Source organism: Exophiala dermatitidis, assembly GCF_000230625.1.
Source record: "Exophiala dermatitidis NIH/UT8656 unplaced genomic scaffold supercont1.5, whole genome shotgun sequence".
Taxonomy (NCBI): domain Eukaryota; kingdom Fungi; phylum Ascomycota; class Eurotiomycetes; order Chaetothyriales; family Herpotrichiellaceae; genus Exophiala; species Exophiala dermatitidis.
Genome location: NW_008751650.1, coordinates 846,531 through 862,041, shown reverse-complemented (window position 1 = coordinate 862,041; position 15,511 = coordinate 846,531). Strand labels below are relative to the sequence as shown.

General features: G+C 52.7%; 7 protein-coding genes across 7 annotated transcripts; 5 read left to right on the top strand and 2 right to left on the bottom strand.

Annotated features, from left to right (window-relative positions):
- The first annotated feature begins 19 nt into the window (after positions 1–19).
- Positions 20–4,330, top strand: HMPREF1120_05916 (50S ribosomal protein L36e). The gene is made up of 3 exons (XM_009160107.1): positions 20–2,322; positions 2,374–2,456; positions 2,507–4,330. Exons 1-3 carry the CDS (start codon positions 2,103–2,105, stop codon positions 3,254–3,256), a joined length of 1,053 nt encoding a protein of 350 aa, XP_009158355.1. The 5' UTR covers positions 20–2,102; the 3' UTR covers positions 3,257–4,330.
- A 1,017-nt stretch (positions 4,331–5,347) lies between these two features.
- On the top strand, positions 5,348–6,355 carry HMPREF1120_05915 (uncharacterized protein; the record flags this gene model as incomplete). The annotated part of the gene is made up of 2 exons (XM_009160106.1): positions 5,348–5,984; positions 6,042–6,355. The coding sequence occupies 2 exons, from the start codon at positions 5,348–5,350 to the stop codon at positions 6,353–6,355; spliced, it is 951 nt and encodes a 316-aa protein (XP_009158354.1).
- A 238-nt stretch (positions 6,356–6,593) lies between these two features.
- HMPREF1120_05914 (uncharacterized protein) lies at positions 6,594–7,763 on the bottom strand (the record flags this gene model as incomplete). The annotated part of the gene is made up of 1 exon (XM_009160105.1): positions 6,594–7,763. The coding sequence occupies one exon, from the start codon at positions 7,761–7,763 to the stop codon at positions 6,594–6,596; it is 1,170 nt and encodes a 389-aa protein (XP_009158353.1).
- Positions 7,764–8,160: 397 nt separating this feature from the next.
- HMPREF1120_05913 (uncharacterized protein) lies at positions 8,161–9,267 on the top strand (the record flags this gene model as incomplete). Its single annotated transcript, XM_009160104.1, has 1 exon — positions 8,161–9,267. One exon carries the CDS (start codon positions 8,161–8,163, stop codon positions 9,265–9,267), a length of 1,107 nt encoding a protein of 368 aa, XP_009158352.1.
- Positions 9,268–9,768: 501 nt separating this feature from the next.
- On the top strand, positions 9,769–10,590 carry HMPREF1120_05912 (3-oxoacyl-[acyl-carrier protein] reductase; the record flags this gene model as incomplete). Its single annotated transcript, XM_009160103.1, has 1 exon — positions 9,769–10,590. The coding sequence occupies one exon, from the start codon at positions 9,769–9,771 to the stop codon at positions 10,588–10,590; it is 822 nt and encodes a 273-aa protein (XP_009158351.1).
- A 254-nt stretch (positions 10,591–10,844) lies between these two features.
- On the bottom strand, positions 10,845–12,887 carry HMPREF1120_05911 (uncharacterized protein; the record flags this gene model as incomplete). Its single annotated transcript, XM_009160102.1, has 1 exon — positions 10,845–12,887. One exon carries the CDS (start codon positions 12,885–12,887, stop codon positions 10,845–10,847), a length of 2,043 nt encoding a protein of 680 aa, XP_009158350.1.
- Positions 12,888–13,508: 621 nt separating this feature from the next.
- Positions 13,509–15,431, top strand: HMPREF1120_05910 (uncharacterized protein). Its single transcript, XM_009160101.1, has one exon. The coding sequence runs from the start codon at positions 13,620–13,622 to the stop codon at positions 14,397–14,399; it is 780 nt and encodes a 259-aa protein (XP_009158349.1). The 5' UTR covers positions 13,509–13,619; the 3' UTR covers positions 14,400–15,431.
- The last annotated feature ends 80 nt before the right edge of the window (positions 15,432–15,511 follow it).

The following is a 15,511-nucleotide window of genomic DNA, read 5'->3' as shown; positions in this document are numbered from 1 at the left end:
CACCCTCTTGCTACCATCCATTCAACTCCATCTACATCCTTTCTCACATCTCGACCGTCATCATTCTCAAACTCATGGGTGTCTTCAAATGTGCTCAGTCTTCAACTATACTATGGGTGTGGGGCAATCTTTATCCTGGCTGTCCACTAACCCGGTCAGGGCAGACATGTCCGTGTACGCCTCTGAAGAATGAGATCAAATAGTATGGCTACCAGTGGATTTGGGACAGCAGCCTTTGCTGTTGTTGCGGGCTTGTTTCACCACTCCCAAGCCTCCCCGTATCTCACAGCGGGAAACCCTTTTCTTCCCTGCAAAGTTTGCCTGGGTAGCCGGAAGTTGTGTATAGGCCCTGCCATCTGCTTTCCTTCCCCTTCCCTTCATGATGCGAGAGCGTGCATTCAATTTGAGCAGTCCGGACCAAATCCAAATAAGCGTTGTGGAAGGCATCAGCATCAGGGATGAAATTGTTCTATCCTTGAAATAGGCGCTGTCAAAAACATCACCAACTCACCGGAGAATTGACGTGATGCTCGCGACATCAGCCAGCTATGAGTACTCTACTCCACAGTGAGCTACGACAGGGTAGACATTGCAGTTGTTACCAACCCTGGTAGCCAATCTGCCATTCTGAGTGAGGGAAACGAACATGCCGTGGATGAAAGCCGACAACCTGAAGGCGGACATCCACCGACAATTTTCGGCGTCCAAGGAGGGCTGCTGTAACTCAAAGTCAGCTTCACCTTCGTGAGGTTCTTGAGCGTGTCCGACAGCCTTCTCACCATGGGGAGCCTTTCGATCGTCTCTGATTGTATACAAATTTAGTCATAGATTCGCCCACCTTCTGCACGCCGTCCAGCCTTACCCCTGCCATTTGCATTCCGTGTTTGACCTGTGCGCACGCATCGACAACGAAATCATACGCCCACTGCTGGGAACGCGAGCTCTCCCAACGTCCCTCCACCGTCGAGAAGCGGTTGACTTCTCCAACCCGTGGGGAGATGGAGTCGATGCCCAGTTGCAAGCCACCGCACCGCTCAGCAAAAGCAATCATGCCTGCTCCTGAACGCCCGCATTCTCTGGCTACTTGTGGCTGCATGTGGCTGCAGATTGCTAGCGGGATGGAACTCTGCGGCAGAAGTTGGAACTTCCTTTTGCTGATTGCGCTTATTCTTGTGCTTCGTCCTCATAGCCATCACAACTCCAACAAAAGCTCGCTGTGTCTTTAGCAAAGTTTCACAGAACGTACAGACGCTCGATCATTACCGCCACCCATCAGGGTCATCACTTCGGTGTTCGACCTGAGGTGCATTCACTCGTGAGGGTGCATGGCAGAACTTTATTTTGAGTTTCGATGGAGACCCCATGGAGCCGGAGCCTTCTTCGAGACTAATGCCAGGGGCGCTGGGAAGGATCAAAAACGGCCAAAAAGCCGGCGCGTGCATGTACGGGGATCATGGTTGCTCGATGATGAACGACTTCTGGTTTTCTTCCGGATTCGCCAGACTAATTAATCCTCAGGGGCCAATCAGCTGCACACGAACGCCATTTTCCACAGCCGACCACTTCAGGGGTCAGGCTGAAGTAGCCTTTCAGGACTCGCCCACTACGCGCTACGAGGATATCGTGCCTTTCTCGCGTGCCCTTGGTCGGTCTCGCTGCCGCCTTCACACCACAGGTGGTCTCGAATACGCCTCCGGGTCAACAAGACCCCTCGCTCAACGCAGACTATCGAGCAAGAGTGAAGCCTGACAAGGTCCGACATTGGTTGAAGGTTCCGGTAAAGTAAGACCTTTCGTCCCGCCGCTCCGGGAAACAAGTTATGACTCCCCCGCCATGGAGCTCCGTCGCCATGGAATTGTTGAAAGTGTGGGAGCCTGAGAGTCTTATACCGCGGGCAACCCTCGCACCGCCGAGGCCAGATCCAAGGTGCAGTTGTTTGTCCATCATCGTCTGTGTGAATAGTAGGTGTGGCTTTTGTCGTTAGCAATCATTTTTCTGGTTATCAAATCCATTCTTCGATATCGAAGCGATTACCATCTATCAGCTTCACCGTCCAACACAACAGTCAGCCGTTCCAACCCACATTCCCTTGTTTCGCGGCCATGAGCTTTCCCACTCCTGGCGAGGCACAGTTTCTGCCTCACGACTCCTATGTGGGCGAGCTATATCGGTTGAACATTGCATTTATTGCTGTCACGTCCACCATTATTGGGATTCGATTGATAGTGCGAATCTTCGTCGTTAAGCATGTTGCTGCTGACGATTTTCTCATGCTTGCGGCGGGACTGTTTGCAACCGCATTCTCTGCGATGGCCATTGTTGGTACGTGCAACATCTGAGGGAACATTGTGACCACCTCTGATCAGGATCAAGGTATACGATATGGTCTGGGAAAGCACACATGGGACCTTCCACAAGATGTACAAACAATCGAGAGAACGAAGAAGGTGATCCAGGTACGCTACAGGCATTTCTAAACACTCCGAATTGCATCTGACATGATCAGACACTATGGATATGTCAGGTCATGTACGTGACCGCGCTTATGCTGGTCAAAATATCAATTGTCGTCTCCTACCTTCGAGTGTTCCCCACCACAGCCTTTCGGCGTACGATGTACGCACTCAGCGTTGGCATCATCTGTGTCTGGATCTGCAGCATCCTCGTCACTATCTTTCAATGCCATCCGGTACAAGGGGCCTGGGACTTTACACTAGCCAGGGACTGCCTTCCCATCGTCAAATTCTACTATTTCACCACCGCCTTCTCAATCTTCACGGACTTCTTGCTCTGCACGCTGCCGTTGCCAGTGTTTTGGCGGCTCAGGCTTCCGCGGCGGCAGAAGTACATTGTGTCTATGTTGTTTGCAGTAGGGCTGTTCGCAACCGTAGCCTCCGGTCTACGGATCAGTGTTCTCAAGAGCGTCGATAGCCTCGACGTAACGATGGGCTCGGTCTCAACCATAAAATGGTCGGTGGTCGAGGTCGGCACCGGCATTGTCTGTGCTTGCATACCATGTCTGAAACCGCTGTTCAAGAACTTTCTGCTGGACAAGACCACCACCGCCACCAGCTCAGCTAGCCGTTCAACCCAGAAAGGTCCATATACACCTCAACTTCCGACCGCCACTGAAGAGAGTCATGAACTGACCAAGTCTTCTTCCGGTGGCTGGACTCCGGACTCAAACTCGTGGAGTCGGCCCGAACCCTCGAGAACCAAAACCAACTCGATGGTGACCACCAGGAACTTTATCTGAAAATGGACTCCAGCATCCAGGAGAAAGTGAAGAATGCAAATGAGTCCAGCATGAATCAGACTTTTATGGTTGGATTCATTGTGCACACGGGGAACGCCATACATCCTTTTTTACCTCTAAGACTTTTCCCAGCCGCGCAAGCGCCCCCGGTAATGGCGACGATTCAAGGGTACCGTTGTGGCTGGCCCACAGCAGCACATCACGTCGTCACCACTGCCTCTCCTCAATTTTCTTAGGACAAAAGCCGACTTGTTTCTCCTATTGCTAGCAACTGTCTTTCGGCCGGTGCTGCAGCCGCAGCCGCAGACAGCACTTATGTCCAGCCTGTACGCTGTCAGCACCAACCTATGATACGCTTTTCTTTCTCTATGGAATGGCATTTCTCATCAAGATCTCATCTACAGTCACTACCTCACCGATGTCTGGATTGCTACGAACGGTATCATGACCTTCTTTGGCTCCATGAAAGACGACTGTTCGTGCCGACGTCCAGCCGAGTTCCTCATGACGAATAAAGGCCCGGCCTACCACGCAGACACCGAACGATCCAATCCAACCAACCCTTCTTCTCGGCTTGAAAAGATTTCCAGATCTCTCCGTCCCGTGTGATCCGACATTTCCTGTCTGACTGCTTATACCTACCGGCGTCCCGACTCATGGCAGCCATAACCACCATGAAGCAATCGGAGGAACCTACCATTTATCCCTGGGTAGTCGCAATAGTGCGGTCTGTGTGGGATATTTAATGGCTGTGGTCAAAGCAACTGAGAACAGTCCTGATGTCTCTATCCACAAGCCAAGCAACTCTTAGCTAGTATCATGGCACGGTCCGATCAGGGAGGGAGGCGGAGGGTATTCTTTTTTGTGCGTGGAAACTCGGTGATTCATTCATGGCTCTTCCTCAATCCTGATAGGGATAGTAATATAGCACAACGGAGAACCTTGCACAGCCGTTATGTATGGAGGCACCCTCGTCTTGTGTATGATCTGTGTGATGACGAATAAAGACTGCCTGTCTATCTATTGGAATCCTCTGGCCCCTGGTGACTTTTCGAATCATGATTGGATATTGTATACAGTAGTAGTCCATCGCATCTTAGTGCCAGAAAGTCACTTTGTTTTCGTAGGAGAGAAATCCAGCTGTGGCAATCTTGTCAACTCGATCTGTATTGCTCAATTTCATTCCAGTCCGGATGGCGAGCAGAATGCACTCTGCCACTGCAGCGCTGAATGTGGTCTCATTCCGTACTATTATGCCGGGATCCTTGCTCGGCAGCTCGCCGGTTCGAGTACCACCAGGTCGGTCCTACCCTGCGTATCCATTTGGTGCATGTACACACCTTCCCATAGAATAGCTGAACGTGATTGCCTTATATTTCATGTCTGCCATCGCAAGGCAGTGACAAAGTTGAAGTAGTACATAGTCCATTGGAGCTTTCCACTCACTCCATTGCAGCCTTCCCGAATCAAATGAACCGGCTCATGATCACAAGTCCATGCCCTAGTTTTAAACAGTGTTCTTGAGTATGAAACAGATCAGGATTGCCCAGCATTGAGCTCTGCACTGCGCATTCCGCGGAGCACTGAGTTTCCTTGAGACCTAATGAAGTAGTCGACATTCTGGAACCACTGGCAGTTGATGGATCTGGTCTTCAGGAAGAGATGGTATTGCCCGAGGACAGGACATGTGGCATCACTCTTCCCCTGGCGAAGCAGTATGCTTATAACACCAGCAGGTTGCTTCTCTCTTCTTGCTTTCTTCAAAGCATTTGGAGCCATGGCATGGAACCAGTCGGTGAGACGCTGCGTTTTTTATCGCGGTGAATTAAGTTCGTTGTCCGGGAGGCAGTCGATACCTGCACTACTGACTGCCACGCCGGATTCACTGCGCTGTTGTGGGAAAGGTACCGCGGCGACGTGATCCAGGACGCAATGATATATCTTCAGCTGTTGTGTGGCAGGGCGCATGGCAACCTTTCCATCATCATCAAGACACAAACGTCCTCTGTCGACTTCAGGCACCACTTTTGCAACAAGAGCTCAACCACAACCCACTGACTCCAGAGTCCACACCGCCCATCACAAGCAACAATGGATTTGTCCCAGATCGAGCAGGATATTGTAAGGGACCTTGCTCGACATATCAAGAAGAAGCGGAAGCGCGAAGCCGGGAACAATGTACAGGTCGAAAGCAACCCTGAAGACAGAGCCGAACATGCGATTCGTATGATTCGGGAGCAACAGCGAAGAGAACGCCATCCATTCTTGCAACAACCACCCCCTGCTTTCAATGGAGGACAGCCACAGTTGGCAGGTTCACATGCTCAAGACGCTGGAATGAGACGGTCTCAAGGACTCACCGTCCGCGCTCCAAATTTCCCTCGTTGGGACCCATATATGCGGGTACGCAGAAGCCAGGAGACACAGTCTCGTCGATTGCGCAGCCCTGGACCTCTAAATGTTGCACCAACCCCAGCCAGCGTTCTCAGCGGCCAGTTCAGACCTGCCGAGTTCTCAGAGCCAGATGACAATCCGAACATGTACCATCGTCCAGCGACATCAACAAGACAAATTGCGGATGGTCACTACCGCCACGACCCTTCCGTGCAACAACCTCCCTTTGCCGACAGCTTTCCCGGGTCGTTCCAAGGTGCCAACACCAACAGTGAGCGGCTGGTGAGTGTGCCGGAGAATAAGCGACAGCGCATGCACCCAACAAAAGAACAGGGTGGGCATGAGTAGAACAAATTCCAAGATGACGCATTCAAGATTAACGTGGATATAGCCTTCATGCCAGACCTCAACTGGGGCCCCCATTACATCCACCGAGCGGACGGGACTTTCAATGTACACCCTCCACATGGAGATACCAGTTATCCACAGATAATCGGCATGGTGGCACCGCCAGGGCAGCTCGTGACGGCCCATACTGAAGTAGCCAGAGGAGCAGACGGGCAAAAAGGCGCAGATACTGGTGGAAGGAGCCAGGGTCACCCGGAAGAAGAAGGCACTGGTCCTAACATCATGTCGATTCAGGACGACCCCGAATTTGATGATGTCGACTGGGACATGTGGATGGACTTTTCTGAGTCGGAATAGCATGGGAAGAGACTCCGACATGAATGGCCGTTCATGTACGGCAGCATGTGATCTCTTGATTCCGAATGAGGATCGAGGCATAGCTTCAGTGGCACGATCGTTGTACAAGTTGATAGAGTCATTCACAAATATCTGTCCAGGCAGTACCTCCAAGGAAAGACGACTTCCTGCCCTGTTACCAAGGGAAGAGGGTCATTTTCCCTCTTTGACGCGAGATTGCCATTCGTACCAGAACCGTTCACCATCCATACTTGCTTCCTGCTTCCTTCCTGTTCCTCCTCCCTGTGGCAAAGCTTTCTTCAAGCGCGTCCTTCTGCCCCGTAGCGGCACTAACAAGCTGTTTCAAACTGTGCTTGCCGGGAGCAATAGCCCGGACCGGGGTATGTTGTATCTGTTCTCCGCTGGCACGCAGGGCCTCATTCGCTGCGTACTCCTCATCGGTGTTGAAGTTGACCACATTGACCGCGGAGGCTGTACCTTGTCCACGCCGTCCAAAGAGCTGCCGCCTATCTGCTTTGGAAAGGTTTAAGTCTGATGCAATGGCGTCCAGAGACTGGGGCTGTGAATGGTTGGATGTGGCCGTGGCCGTGGTCGTGGGCATTTGGTTGAATTCGTTGTAGGTCTGGTCGGTAACAGGTTCGTCAAGGACTTCGACAATCTCGTCCTCGCCTCCCTGGGGATCATCGACCTGTATAGCTTCTTCTGGTTCGTTGGTCATAGAGAACAGAGCCACTTTCTTCGGTGGCGGAGCGGGTTTGTCAGGGTCGACCGTATCAGAATTTGTAGTGGCAGACGGAGGCGCTGTCTGGCCACTTGATCGGTTGATGTCGCTAGTTGTTGACTGTTCAGGTTTGCGTTTCGGTTTCTTGTTGTTTCGCGCCACAGACAGCGGCTTGAACATGAACACATTACCTTTGACAGGCTGTTCTTTCGTGACAGTTGTCGTACTACTCGCAGCAGATGGGATAGGCGGTATCGTGTCGTCCCCATTACCTTGTGCAGGGCCGTCTGCATCTTGCTCGGCGAACAACTGTCGCAGTTCCGAGTCTGAATCTCGACTGAATGCAGGCTCGGCACCCGTTCTCAGACTGAACACTTTTCTTGCCGCTGGTTTTGGCGGCGCCTGTGTCTGGCCATCGCGCTTCGGCGCAGGGAGCATGGCGTTGAAGCCACTGAATGCCCCTCCTCCAACCCGGGGCCTCTTTGGAGCGGGCTCTCCGTCATTTTCGCCATTGGTCGCTACCTCATTCAGCTTGACTTGTATCTTCCTTGGATTTGCCTTGTTGACTGTGAAACTTGAAGCGGTATTGGAGGGCGCGATGGCAGGCTTCGACACAGGCTTTTCGGGTTTCGTCTGGATCTGCTCGTCATCAGACCCTTCAGAGTCCGAGTACGCGACAAGAGACATATTTGAAGGCGTGCGGTTAACCACCTACTGCTCCTTGTAGTTGCGCACCCCGATAATGTATACAGGCCACGATTGCACTCTGGCGAACTGTGGCACGTCTGACGTCGGCGGGAGTTGGGGACACTTCGAGGTCACATGATCCCGCGGCCTCGTCGCCCGGCCGCGTTTAAAATAAACACCGAATGGAGCGGGATTTCGACTCCGTCTTTTGAGTTCCCAAGACTCCCCTCGGAACGTTCTGGCAGCTGCAGCTGTGCCTGTAATGATCATTGTGGCAATATGATGCCGTTATGACGATGGCGGGTGTACACACTGCTGCCTTTTACATCTTCGAACTGCCTCTGGAACGACAATTCCGAAGCACATCCTCTCGCCATCTGAGTTCCTGCTGCCGATAATGTTCACGTCGAGAGTAGGGTTAAGGGTCGCGGGCAGAGCAGCGCGGTTCAGTCCAAAACCAACCTTCCCATTCCAGCGAGTCCCGCACTTCCAACCACGCCGCACTTTCTACGAGCGACCGCGATATACACGCTTCGGGGAGAGACGTAGCAACTATCAGCAACAACAATGGAGCAACTTCGGCCCTATGCTTAGGGCGCAATACCTATGGAGGACTTACCAAAGGCCCATCATCATTGCCGGCACAGGAGGTGCTGTCTTCTACGTCTACAACCTTGAGGAAGTGCCCATAACGCACCGGCGACGCTTCAACATCTTGTCACCAGACACGGAAAAGCAATTGAGCGAAGGCGCATATGAGCAGACGCTTCAGCAGTACAGGGGCAAAATCCTCCCGGCCAACCACCCACTGACGAAACTCGTGGCTCGTGTTACCGAACGGTTACTTCCCACAACCGGTGGTCTTGCAGGCGACGACTGGCGAGTCCATGTCATTGATGATCCGAACATGCAAAATGCGTTTGTTGTCCCTGGAGGCAAAGTCTTCGTCTTTACAGGCATCCTGCCCATCTGCGAGACCGAAGCGGGGGTGGCCACGGTATTAGGCCATGAAATCGCCCATAACGTTGCCCACCACATGGCGGAGAGGCTTTCAAGATCCAGCATCACGCTCATTGCTTCGATCCTCTTCAGTCTGATCTTCCAAGTGGACACTCGCTTCTCGAACTCAGTGGTTGACCTCCTCCTTGAGCTCCCGAACTCCCGGACTCAGGAAACAGAAGCAGACCACATTGGTCTGCTCATGATGGCGGAAGCTTGCTATGACCCTCGTGAAGCAGTCGCTTTTTGGGAACGAATGAAGGCATCCGAGAAAGTCTCTATTCCCCAGTTCATGTCCACCCATCCAAGTCATTATGACCGCGTCAACCACATCAAGAAATGGCTTCCTGATGCACAAACCATATATGTGGACAAGGGCTGCGCTGACCTCAGCGGATTTGCAAATGATTTCAGACGCACGATAAGGTCACAACAACCAAGAAGCAGCCAGGTACATGTGCAGCAACCGAGGATGCGTGGCCGTGGTGATGATGACTACTTCTAACCAGACTGATGTCCTTGTAACAACTATGAATCTCCGCTCAATCGACCGCCCGTCGTCACCACCTCGGTCCCGACATGCCTGCCCGATATACAAGGAGGGTTCACTAAACCAAGCATGCCATTGGCACCTGAGGTGTTCGCACGTGACAGCCTCTGTATGGCTACAGGTGAAGCTTGCGGTTTCAGCTGGCAACTAAGCTCCCCGCCTGGATATGCGCTTGAGACGCGGCTTGACGTGGCAAGCGCCATCACACTCCTGCCACTGTGCATACTTCCGACGCACTCAAAGTCTCACCTCTCAAAGACGAGATCTCCCTCCTGCTGCAGTGGGCTCTATTACCCTACAATTCGATCTTTGGAGAAATATTTCTATTCGGAAAATGGCCACCAGAACTGACGTTCCCGGCGTCGCTTTGATAACTGGCGCTGCGTCAGGTACGTCGCCCAAAGTCCGCAAATCACGGCTGGTTGGCCTCATGAACTTCCATGGTCAAGATCCGTAATGGCCGTCCTCCATCTGACCGCTTTTGACACAGGTATTGGGCGTGCAACTGCATTGTCGTTCGTACAAGCAGGCTGCACTAAGTTGGCTTTGGTCGATCTGGACGAGGCCGGCCTAGAAGTCACCAAGAGACTATTGACAGACACCGTCTGGCCTACTGGTGTAAATCCTCTGGTGAGGACGTACAAATGTGACGTGTCCTCGCCTGAGGGTGTCGTTGCCGCCTATGCCGCAGCCAAGGAGAGCTTTTCCCGCATTGACTATTCAGTCCATTGCGCAGGAATCATTGTCTTCGGCGGACCCAGCGCCGACCTGCCCGTGGAGGATTTCGACAGACAAAACTCCATCAACTACCGAGGCCTATGGCTATGCTCCCGCGAAGCTATCAGGATCATGCGGTCGCAACCTCTTGACTGCGAAGCCTATCCCGAGGCAAAAATTCTTCCTTCCCGAGCACAGCGTGGCGCCATTGTCAACATCTCCTCTGCTCTCGCGGTCTACGCACAGCCCAATTGTCCTGCATATTGTGGTGCCAAGGCCGGCGTCCTAGCACTCACTCGCTGCGATGCACTTGACTACGTCGCCGACAGGATCCGTGTCAATGCAGTCTTGCCGGGGGTCGTGGACTCGCCCATGACCAACCCCAGCCCTGAGGTCAGAGCCTGGCTGGAGGCCAACCCGGTGCAGCATACGCCCATGAAACGGTTCGGCCAGCCTGAAGAGATTGCAGATGTGGCAGTGTTTCTGGCCGGCAACAAAGCAAGTCTGGTTACCGGCGCAAGTTGGACCGTTGACGGAGGCGCTTTAGCCGGTTGGAACTGAAGCGAAATAACAACGAGCTTTTCTCTGTCTTGCGTATCTATATTTCACTCATGCTTCTTTTGCTTGTTCCTCATCGCGACTCATGGCAAACCACTTACGCTTCCCATTACCGTCGTTATGCTCCGTAAGATTATGCTACCATGCTCAACCGGTAGGTAGAGTAAATATATTATGTATGACAATTAGATTTTAATGCGATGAGGCCAGGCTCAGCCCAGCCACCAATCCATGCGTGCAATCGAGTTTCCGCTACATCATGCAACAATAGGGGAAGCGGGCTGGGGACTCTGCTCAGTCTCGATCTTTGTCCTGAGCATCTTCACATACGTGTTCTGGCTGTTTGGACTTGCGCTCAGCACGTCGAACAGATACCGCAGCTCATGACTGTCGCACCAATTACAGTTGGCGATGGTCAGGGCGTCCATCAAGGTATAAGCAACCTCGAAGAGTTTTTCAAAAATGCCCATCCCATGAACAAGGATGGCGTCAAAGGTCAAGTTGTACAGGGCGAGACACAAATCCTTGGCAATGGTGATGGGGTAGGTGGAGGAGAAGATGGGGTCGGAGGCGACGTAGCTGATGAGGCCCTGGCGCATGGACGCCTGCCAGAAGACCAGACGCAGCCATTGATGGGTGATCAGGACATCGGCTTTCTGGATATCCGTCATGGCGGAGTCGTCGAAGGTCATGTCATTCAACGAGTGTTGCAGCGCGGCGACATTCTCGACAGGCTCGTAGGGTGCGTCGGACACGTCGTCGGGAGACGTCGCGCTCCACAGTCGCACAAACTTCTCGTCCAGAATGGAAAACAAGTTGACCAACGCGGAGAATCCGGCCAGGACGATCCCGTCCTGATCGTCGAAATACTCGGTCGACAGGAGACGTGGCAGCCGCGGGATTTGGGCTATCTTGTTGCGCAGAATGGCCAGGCCGCGTTCGGTGATGAACAAGAGAGCAAATGTCCGTCGGGAGCAAATGGCTTGGATGTCGTCCATGCCCGTATAGGTGGATTCCAAGTGCAGGCCCTGTTCAATAGCCATACCGATCGCTTCACGCAGGTAGAAGTGATGGGCCCGCGGCTTTCTGAGCTCAAAAAGTGCAACGCACATGTGATAACTTGCTTGAATGGAGAGCAGTGTGCTGGTCTCTGGCCAGTCGCTGGAACAGCGCAAGTAACAACACAATTCTACAAACTGCCTTCCAAGCTGTAGCTTTCTGTCTAGCGTCAGGTCGGATTGCGGCGCGGCATGGAGCACCGTGGTTGCACACAGTGAGAGGATCAGGATTTTATCTTCGTTGGAAAGCTCGTCAGGCTGGTTCAGTCGCCGAAGAAACGTTTCTTCGTGAATGATCGGCCGAATCGAGTATAGATGGCGGAAATACTGGCGGACACACTGTGACATGAGATATGCCGACAGGCCGAATTCGGCGGCCAAACTCTGTAACCGCGGTTCGGCGGTTTGAGATGTGGCCGAGTCACTTCGGTAGAGGCATTTCGGGCCATGCAGCGGTGCTGGTGAGCTTGTGGAAGTTGTGGCCGGAGACGGCGCTCCGTTGGTGAGAACAGCGTCTATGGAGACAGCGTTCTTGGAAAATGGTGTTGATGTCCTGGAGGGGGAAGGTCCGTTGGATCTCGACCCCATGCCACTTGTCATTGGTGGGAGAGGGGAGTCTGAAAATATCTGCTGTGCTAGGTCGCTGACAGAAACATAGCCGATGGGAGAAATAGGGGCTTGCAACTGGAGAAGTTGCGAGGCTGGGGTTTGCCATGAAACAGGCAACTGGATACCTGCCTGGGCAAATGCTGTATGGGGGACAGTGTCTGGTTCATTACTACTTCCGCCGAGATCCACGGGGACAGACCGTGGGACATCGATTGTTGATTCTGGTAAAGGGCCGAAAGAGTCTCCGAACTGCGAAGTGGTGGGGGAAGTCAGTGGAGAAGTCAACTGTGATCCAAATGGGCTCTCCTCTGGCAAGGCGTTATTGAGAGGCGGCATCTGTCGTTGAAGCTGCGATAGATCGAATGGAGGCAGGCTCAACTCGGGTTGTGGTGGAGTTTCATGATGGTTCTCGTCCCTCAGCTTTGAGATCACCGAACCCGAGCCCTTCTTCGGTCCTCTCTTCTTCCGTGCAATTTCTCTTGTACATCTTAAGCCTGTCGAGAGACATCGATCGCAAGGCTCAGTCTTGGAGCATTTCACTTTTCGTCGTCGACAGGCGTCGCAAGGCAGAAGAGAGTCGGCGGCGGTGGTGGCCGGGGCTGATCCAGCTTGGTCTTGTGAAAATGTTTCCATTCTCGCATCAACTCAACCACTTTGCCTCCCCCAGGCCTCTTTCAATCGGGGTGGCACGGCGAATGGGTAGTTCTCACTTCACAGATAGTGTAGGTTCGAGCGTGGCCCTTGGACTGTCTTGTGCTTCTCTCAGATTTATGTCACTATGGGGCCTGAACAGGGGATGTCATCGACCCCAGACCCCATGGTTGTAGCCCATTGTCTCTCGTGAGTCGAAGAACAGGAAAGGATTGTATATACGAATCAGGCAAAATGAGAGGCCGTCAAGATGTGTAATGTATAGAGTAAAAGACTCAGAAGTGGTTAAGCCCGGTCAAGCGAGTTGCAATGAGGATGTATGCCTCAACGTGTTGTGTGACGACTGATGAGGGCGACACTGGCTCGCATGCGCACCCTCGATGCAGCGAGACTTTGCAGCGGGGGTTTATGAGGTGCCATCACTGCCAGACTCTACGCGTTGAGCGGTTGAGGGCAACAGACAGCGGGCGCAGGGTCTGAGATGGTGGGGAGGCGGCGGCCGATTGCTTCCTCCAGTCTGGCGTGGATCTGGGGGTGGCTTTAAGGTACTGCCGTTGAGTGGCACTAAGTTGAGCTCGGACGGTTCAAGTTCCTGACATTTTTCTGGGGGCGCAGCTGCCACGGTTCCTGTCTTGTTCGCCTGCTTCAACCTCGCACACCAGAACCCACAGTGCTCTAACTTCCTAGGAGACGATAGTTTCTATCGCCTTAGGCATGGCCTCCTCTGTCGTGATGGCCGCCTCGCCGCCGTTCACCCTGGACAGGGGCACTGCAACCTCCCTCGCCATCGCATTTGCTCTAATGCCCACGGCTCAACTCCTCGCTGCCAAAGTCCTAAGGCCGTCGACTCCTCGGAAATACTATTTTCTGTTTTTTTGGCATGCTTACGATTTCCTCACCCATTTCATCATCGAGGGCAGCTACCTGTACCATTGCTTCTTTTCGTACATCGAAGTGCCCGTCCCCAAGTCGCAATCCCACTTTCCCAGAGCCGAACCCCAAGCGTACCTGTTCAATCGTCCAGACCGTCGCTATGGAGCTCTTTATTCGCAAGCCCCGATGGCGAGACTGTGGCAGGAATATGCAAAAGCCGATCGAAGATGGGGAGGCGCTGATTTGACCGTGATATCGTTGGAAATCCTCACTGTCGGCCTTGCCGGACCTGCTGCCGTATACATCTGCTATCTCATTGCCAAATGGGCCAACAGCAATGATCAGGCGGTTAGAGCTCGATGCCAAACCAAATTGTGGTTTGCGGCGATCATGGTAGCCACAGGAGAACTCTATGGAGGCTTCATGACTTTTGCACCGGAATGGCTGAGTGGAAACACTGCTTTGGCTGGTGAAGACCCGGTCTATCTCTGGCTGTACCTTGTATTCTTCAACATGTTGTGGGTCTCCATACCACTTTGGGTACTTTACGTCGCATATGGGGAGATTTCGAAAACATTCAATCTTGCGTATGCGCAAACACCGAGCAGGAAGACCAACTGAAATACCTAAAACGGGCTTTTTGGCCTCAGCAACCTCGGGTATTCAGCACACAAATATGATATGGTCCTTATCACAGACTCTTGGAGTTTTGGACCATAATTTCTTGTCAGCTCCCCAAAGCATGAAGTGGGCCGAGTCTCAGGGCTCCGGGCCACAGCTGGTGTGGGCTTGACATGGTTGTTGCTGCATACTCTCAACCCTTCTACATGCAGGCTCTAAGACTAAAACAGTCACAAAAGCCAATTCTCGGAGACAAGATGCTGGATACATGCCTTTCCACGACCAGGCACCTTTCAGCCAGCAAGACAGTGTGGTATCTTGCTCCCCCTGTCTTGATACTGCTTGCCTATGAGATGCTGCGTTTATGCGAAGCAGGCCCAATAAGCCAATAGACCTGGAAAAAGCCTCGCTTGTTTCGATGGATGGGCTCACAAGTTCTGGCGCTCGTGGAAACCAGTATATTATCCTTGTTGATTCCATACTCGGCGGCTGGAGATCTCCGTAATGCACTATCAGGGAAAAGATCCTGCTTGATGAATCCTGAATAACACGAGCATACCAGCGCTGGAGCATACCATGAGTCTGACAAAGCAATGTCGCTTTCGGTTCTCTTGACAAGTCAAGTCGTCGCATCCAGGGTGGCACTGATGCTTGAGAGCCTACGCCAAAGATTTCATTGACCGAGAGTGGGCTCGCATGGTCTTCCACTGGCATGACAAGGAAAGAAATGGGGAGCAATGACAAACCATCAAATTTTCTGGCAGTAGTAGCGAAACCTGAGGCGAGGCAAGGCTTCACCAAATATGCAGATCATGCGCCCCAACAAACCAGTGCAAGGATTCGGGAAGACGCCCGGTTCACTATTACAACGTTGCAGTTCGCAGTAAAATCCCCAGAGGCGGCTCACCTCCAAACCGGTTGGGAGTAGTACTTGTGGGGAGCGATGAAACATTTGAATCCTGACAATGTACAGTGCATAGTAGAGCTCCTGCTAGTACATTTGTAGGTGATGATGAAACCTCTTCGACCCCGAAATGCTGGGCAGCAAACTTCCCTGGCTGACATGTGGCTTGAGGCTGATCACGATGAAAGGCAAAGTCGGCAACTCTGTG

Excerpts from the sequence above, each read along its gene's own strand:
- HMPREF1120_05916 (XM_009160107.1), top strand. The coding sequence starts at position 2,103 with ATGAGCTTTCCCACTCCTGGCGAGGCACAGTTTCTGCCTCACGACTCC. Across the intron at positions 2,323-2,373 it reads CTCTGCGATGGCCATTGTTG|GTATACGATATGGTCTGGGA; the intron begins GTACGTGCAACA and ends ATCAGGATCAAG. Across the intron at positions 2,457-2,506 it reads GAACGAAGAAGGTGATCCAG|ACACTATGGATATGTCAGGT; the intron begins GTACGCTACAGG and ends TGACATGATCAG.
- HMPREF1120_05910 (XM_009160101.1), top strand. The coding sequence starts at position 13,620 with ATGGCCTCCTCTGTCGTGATGGCCGCCTCGCCGCCGTTCACCCTGGAC.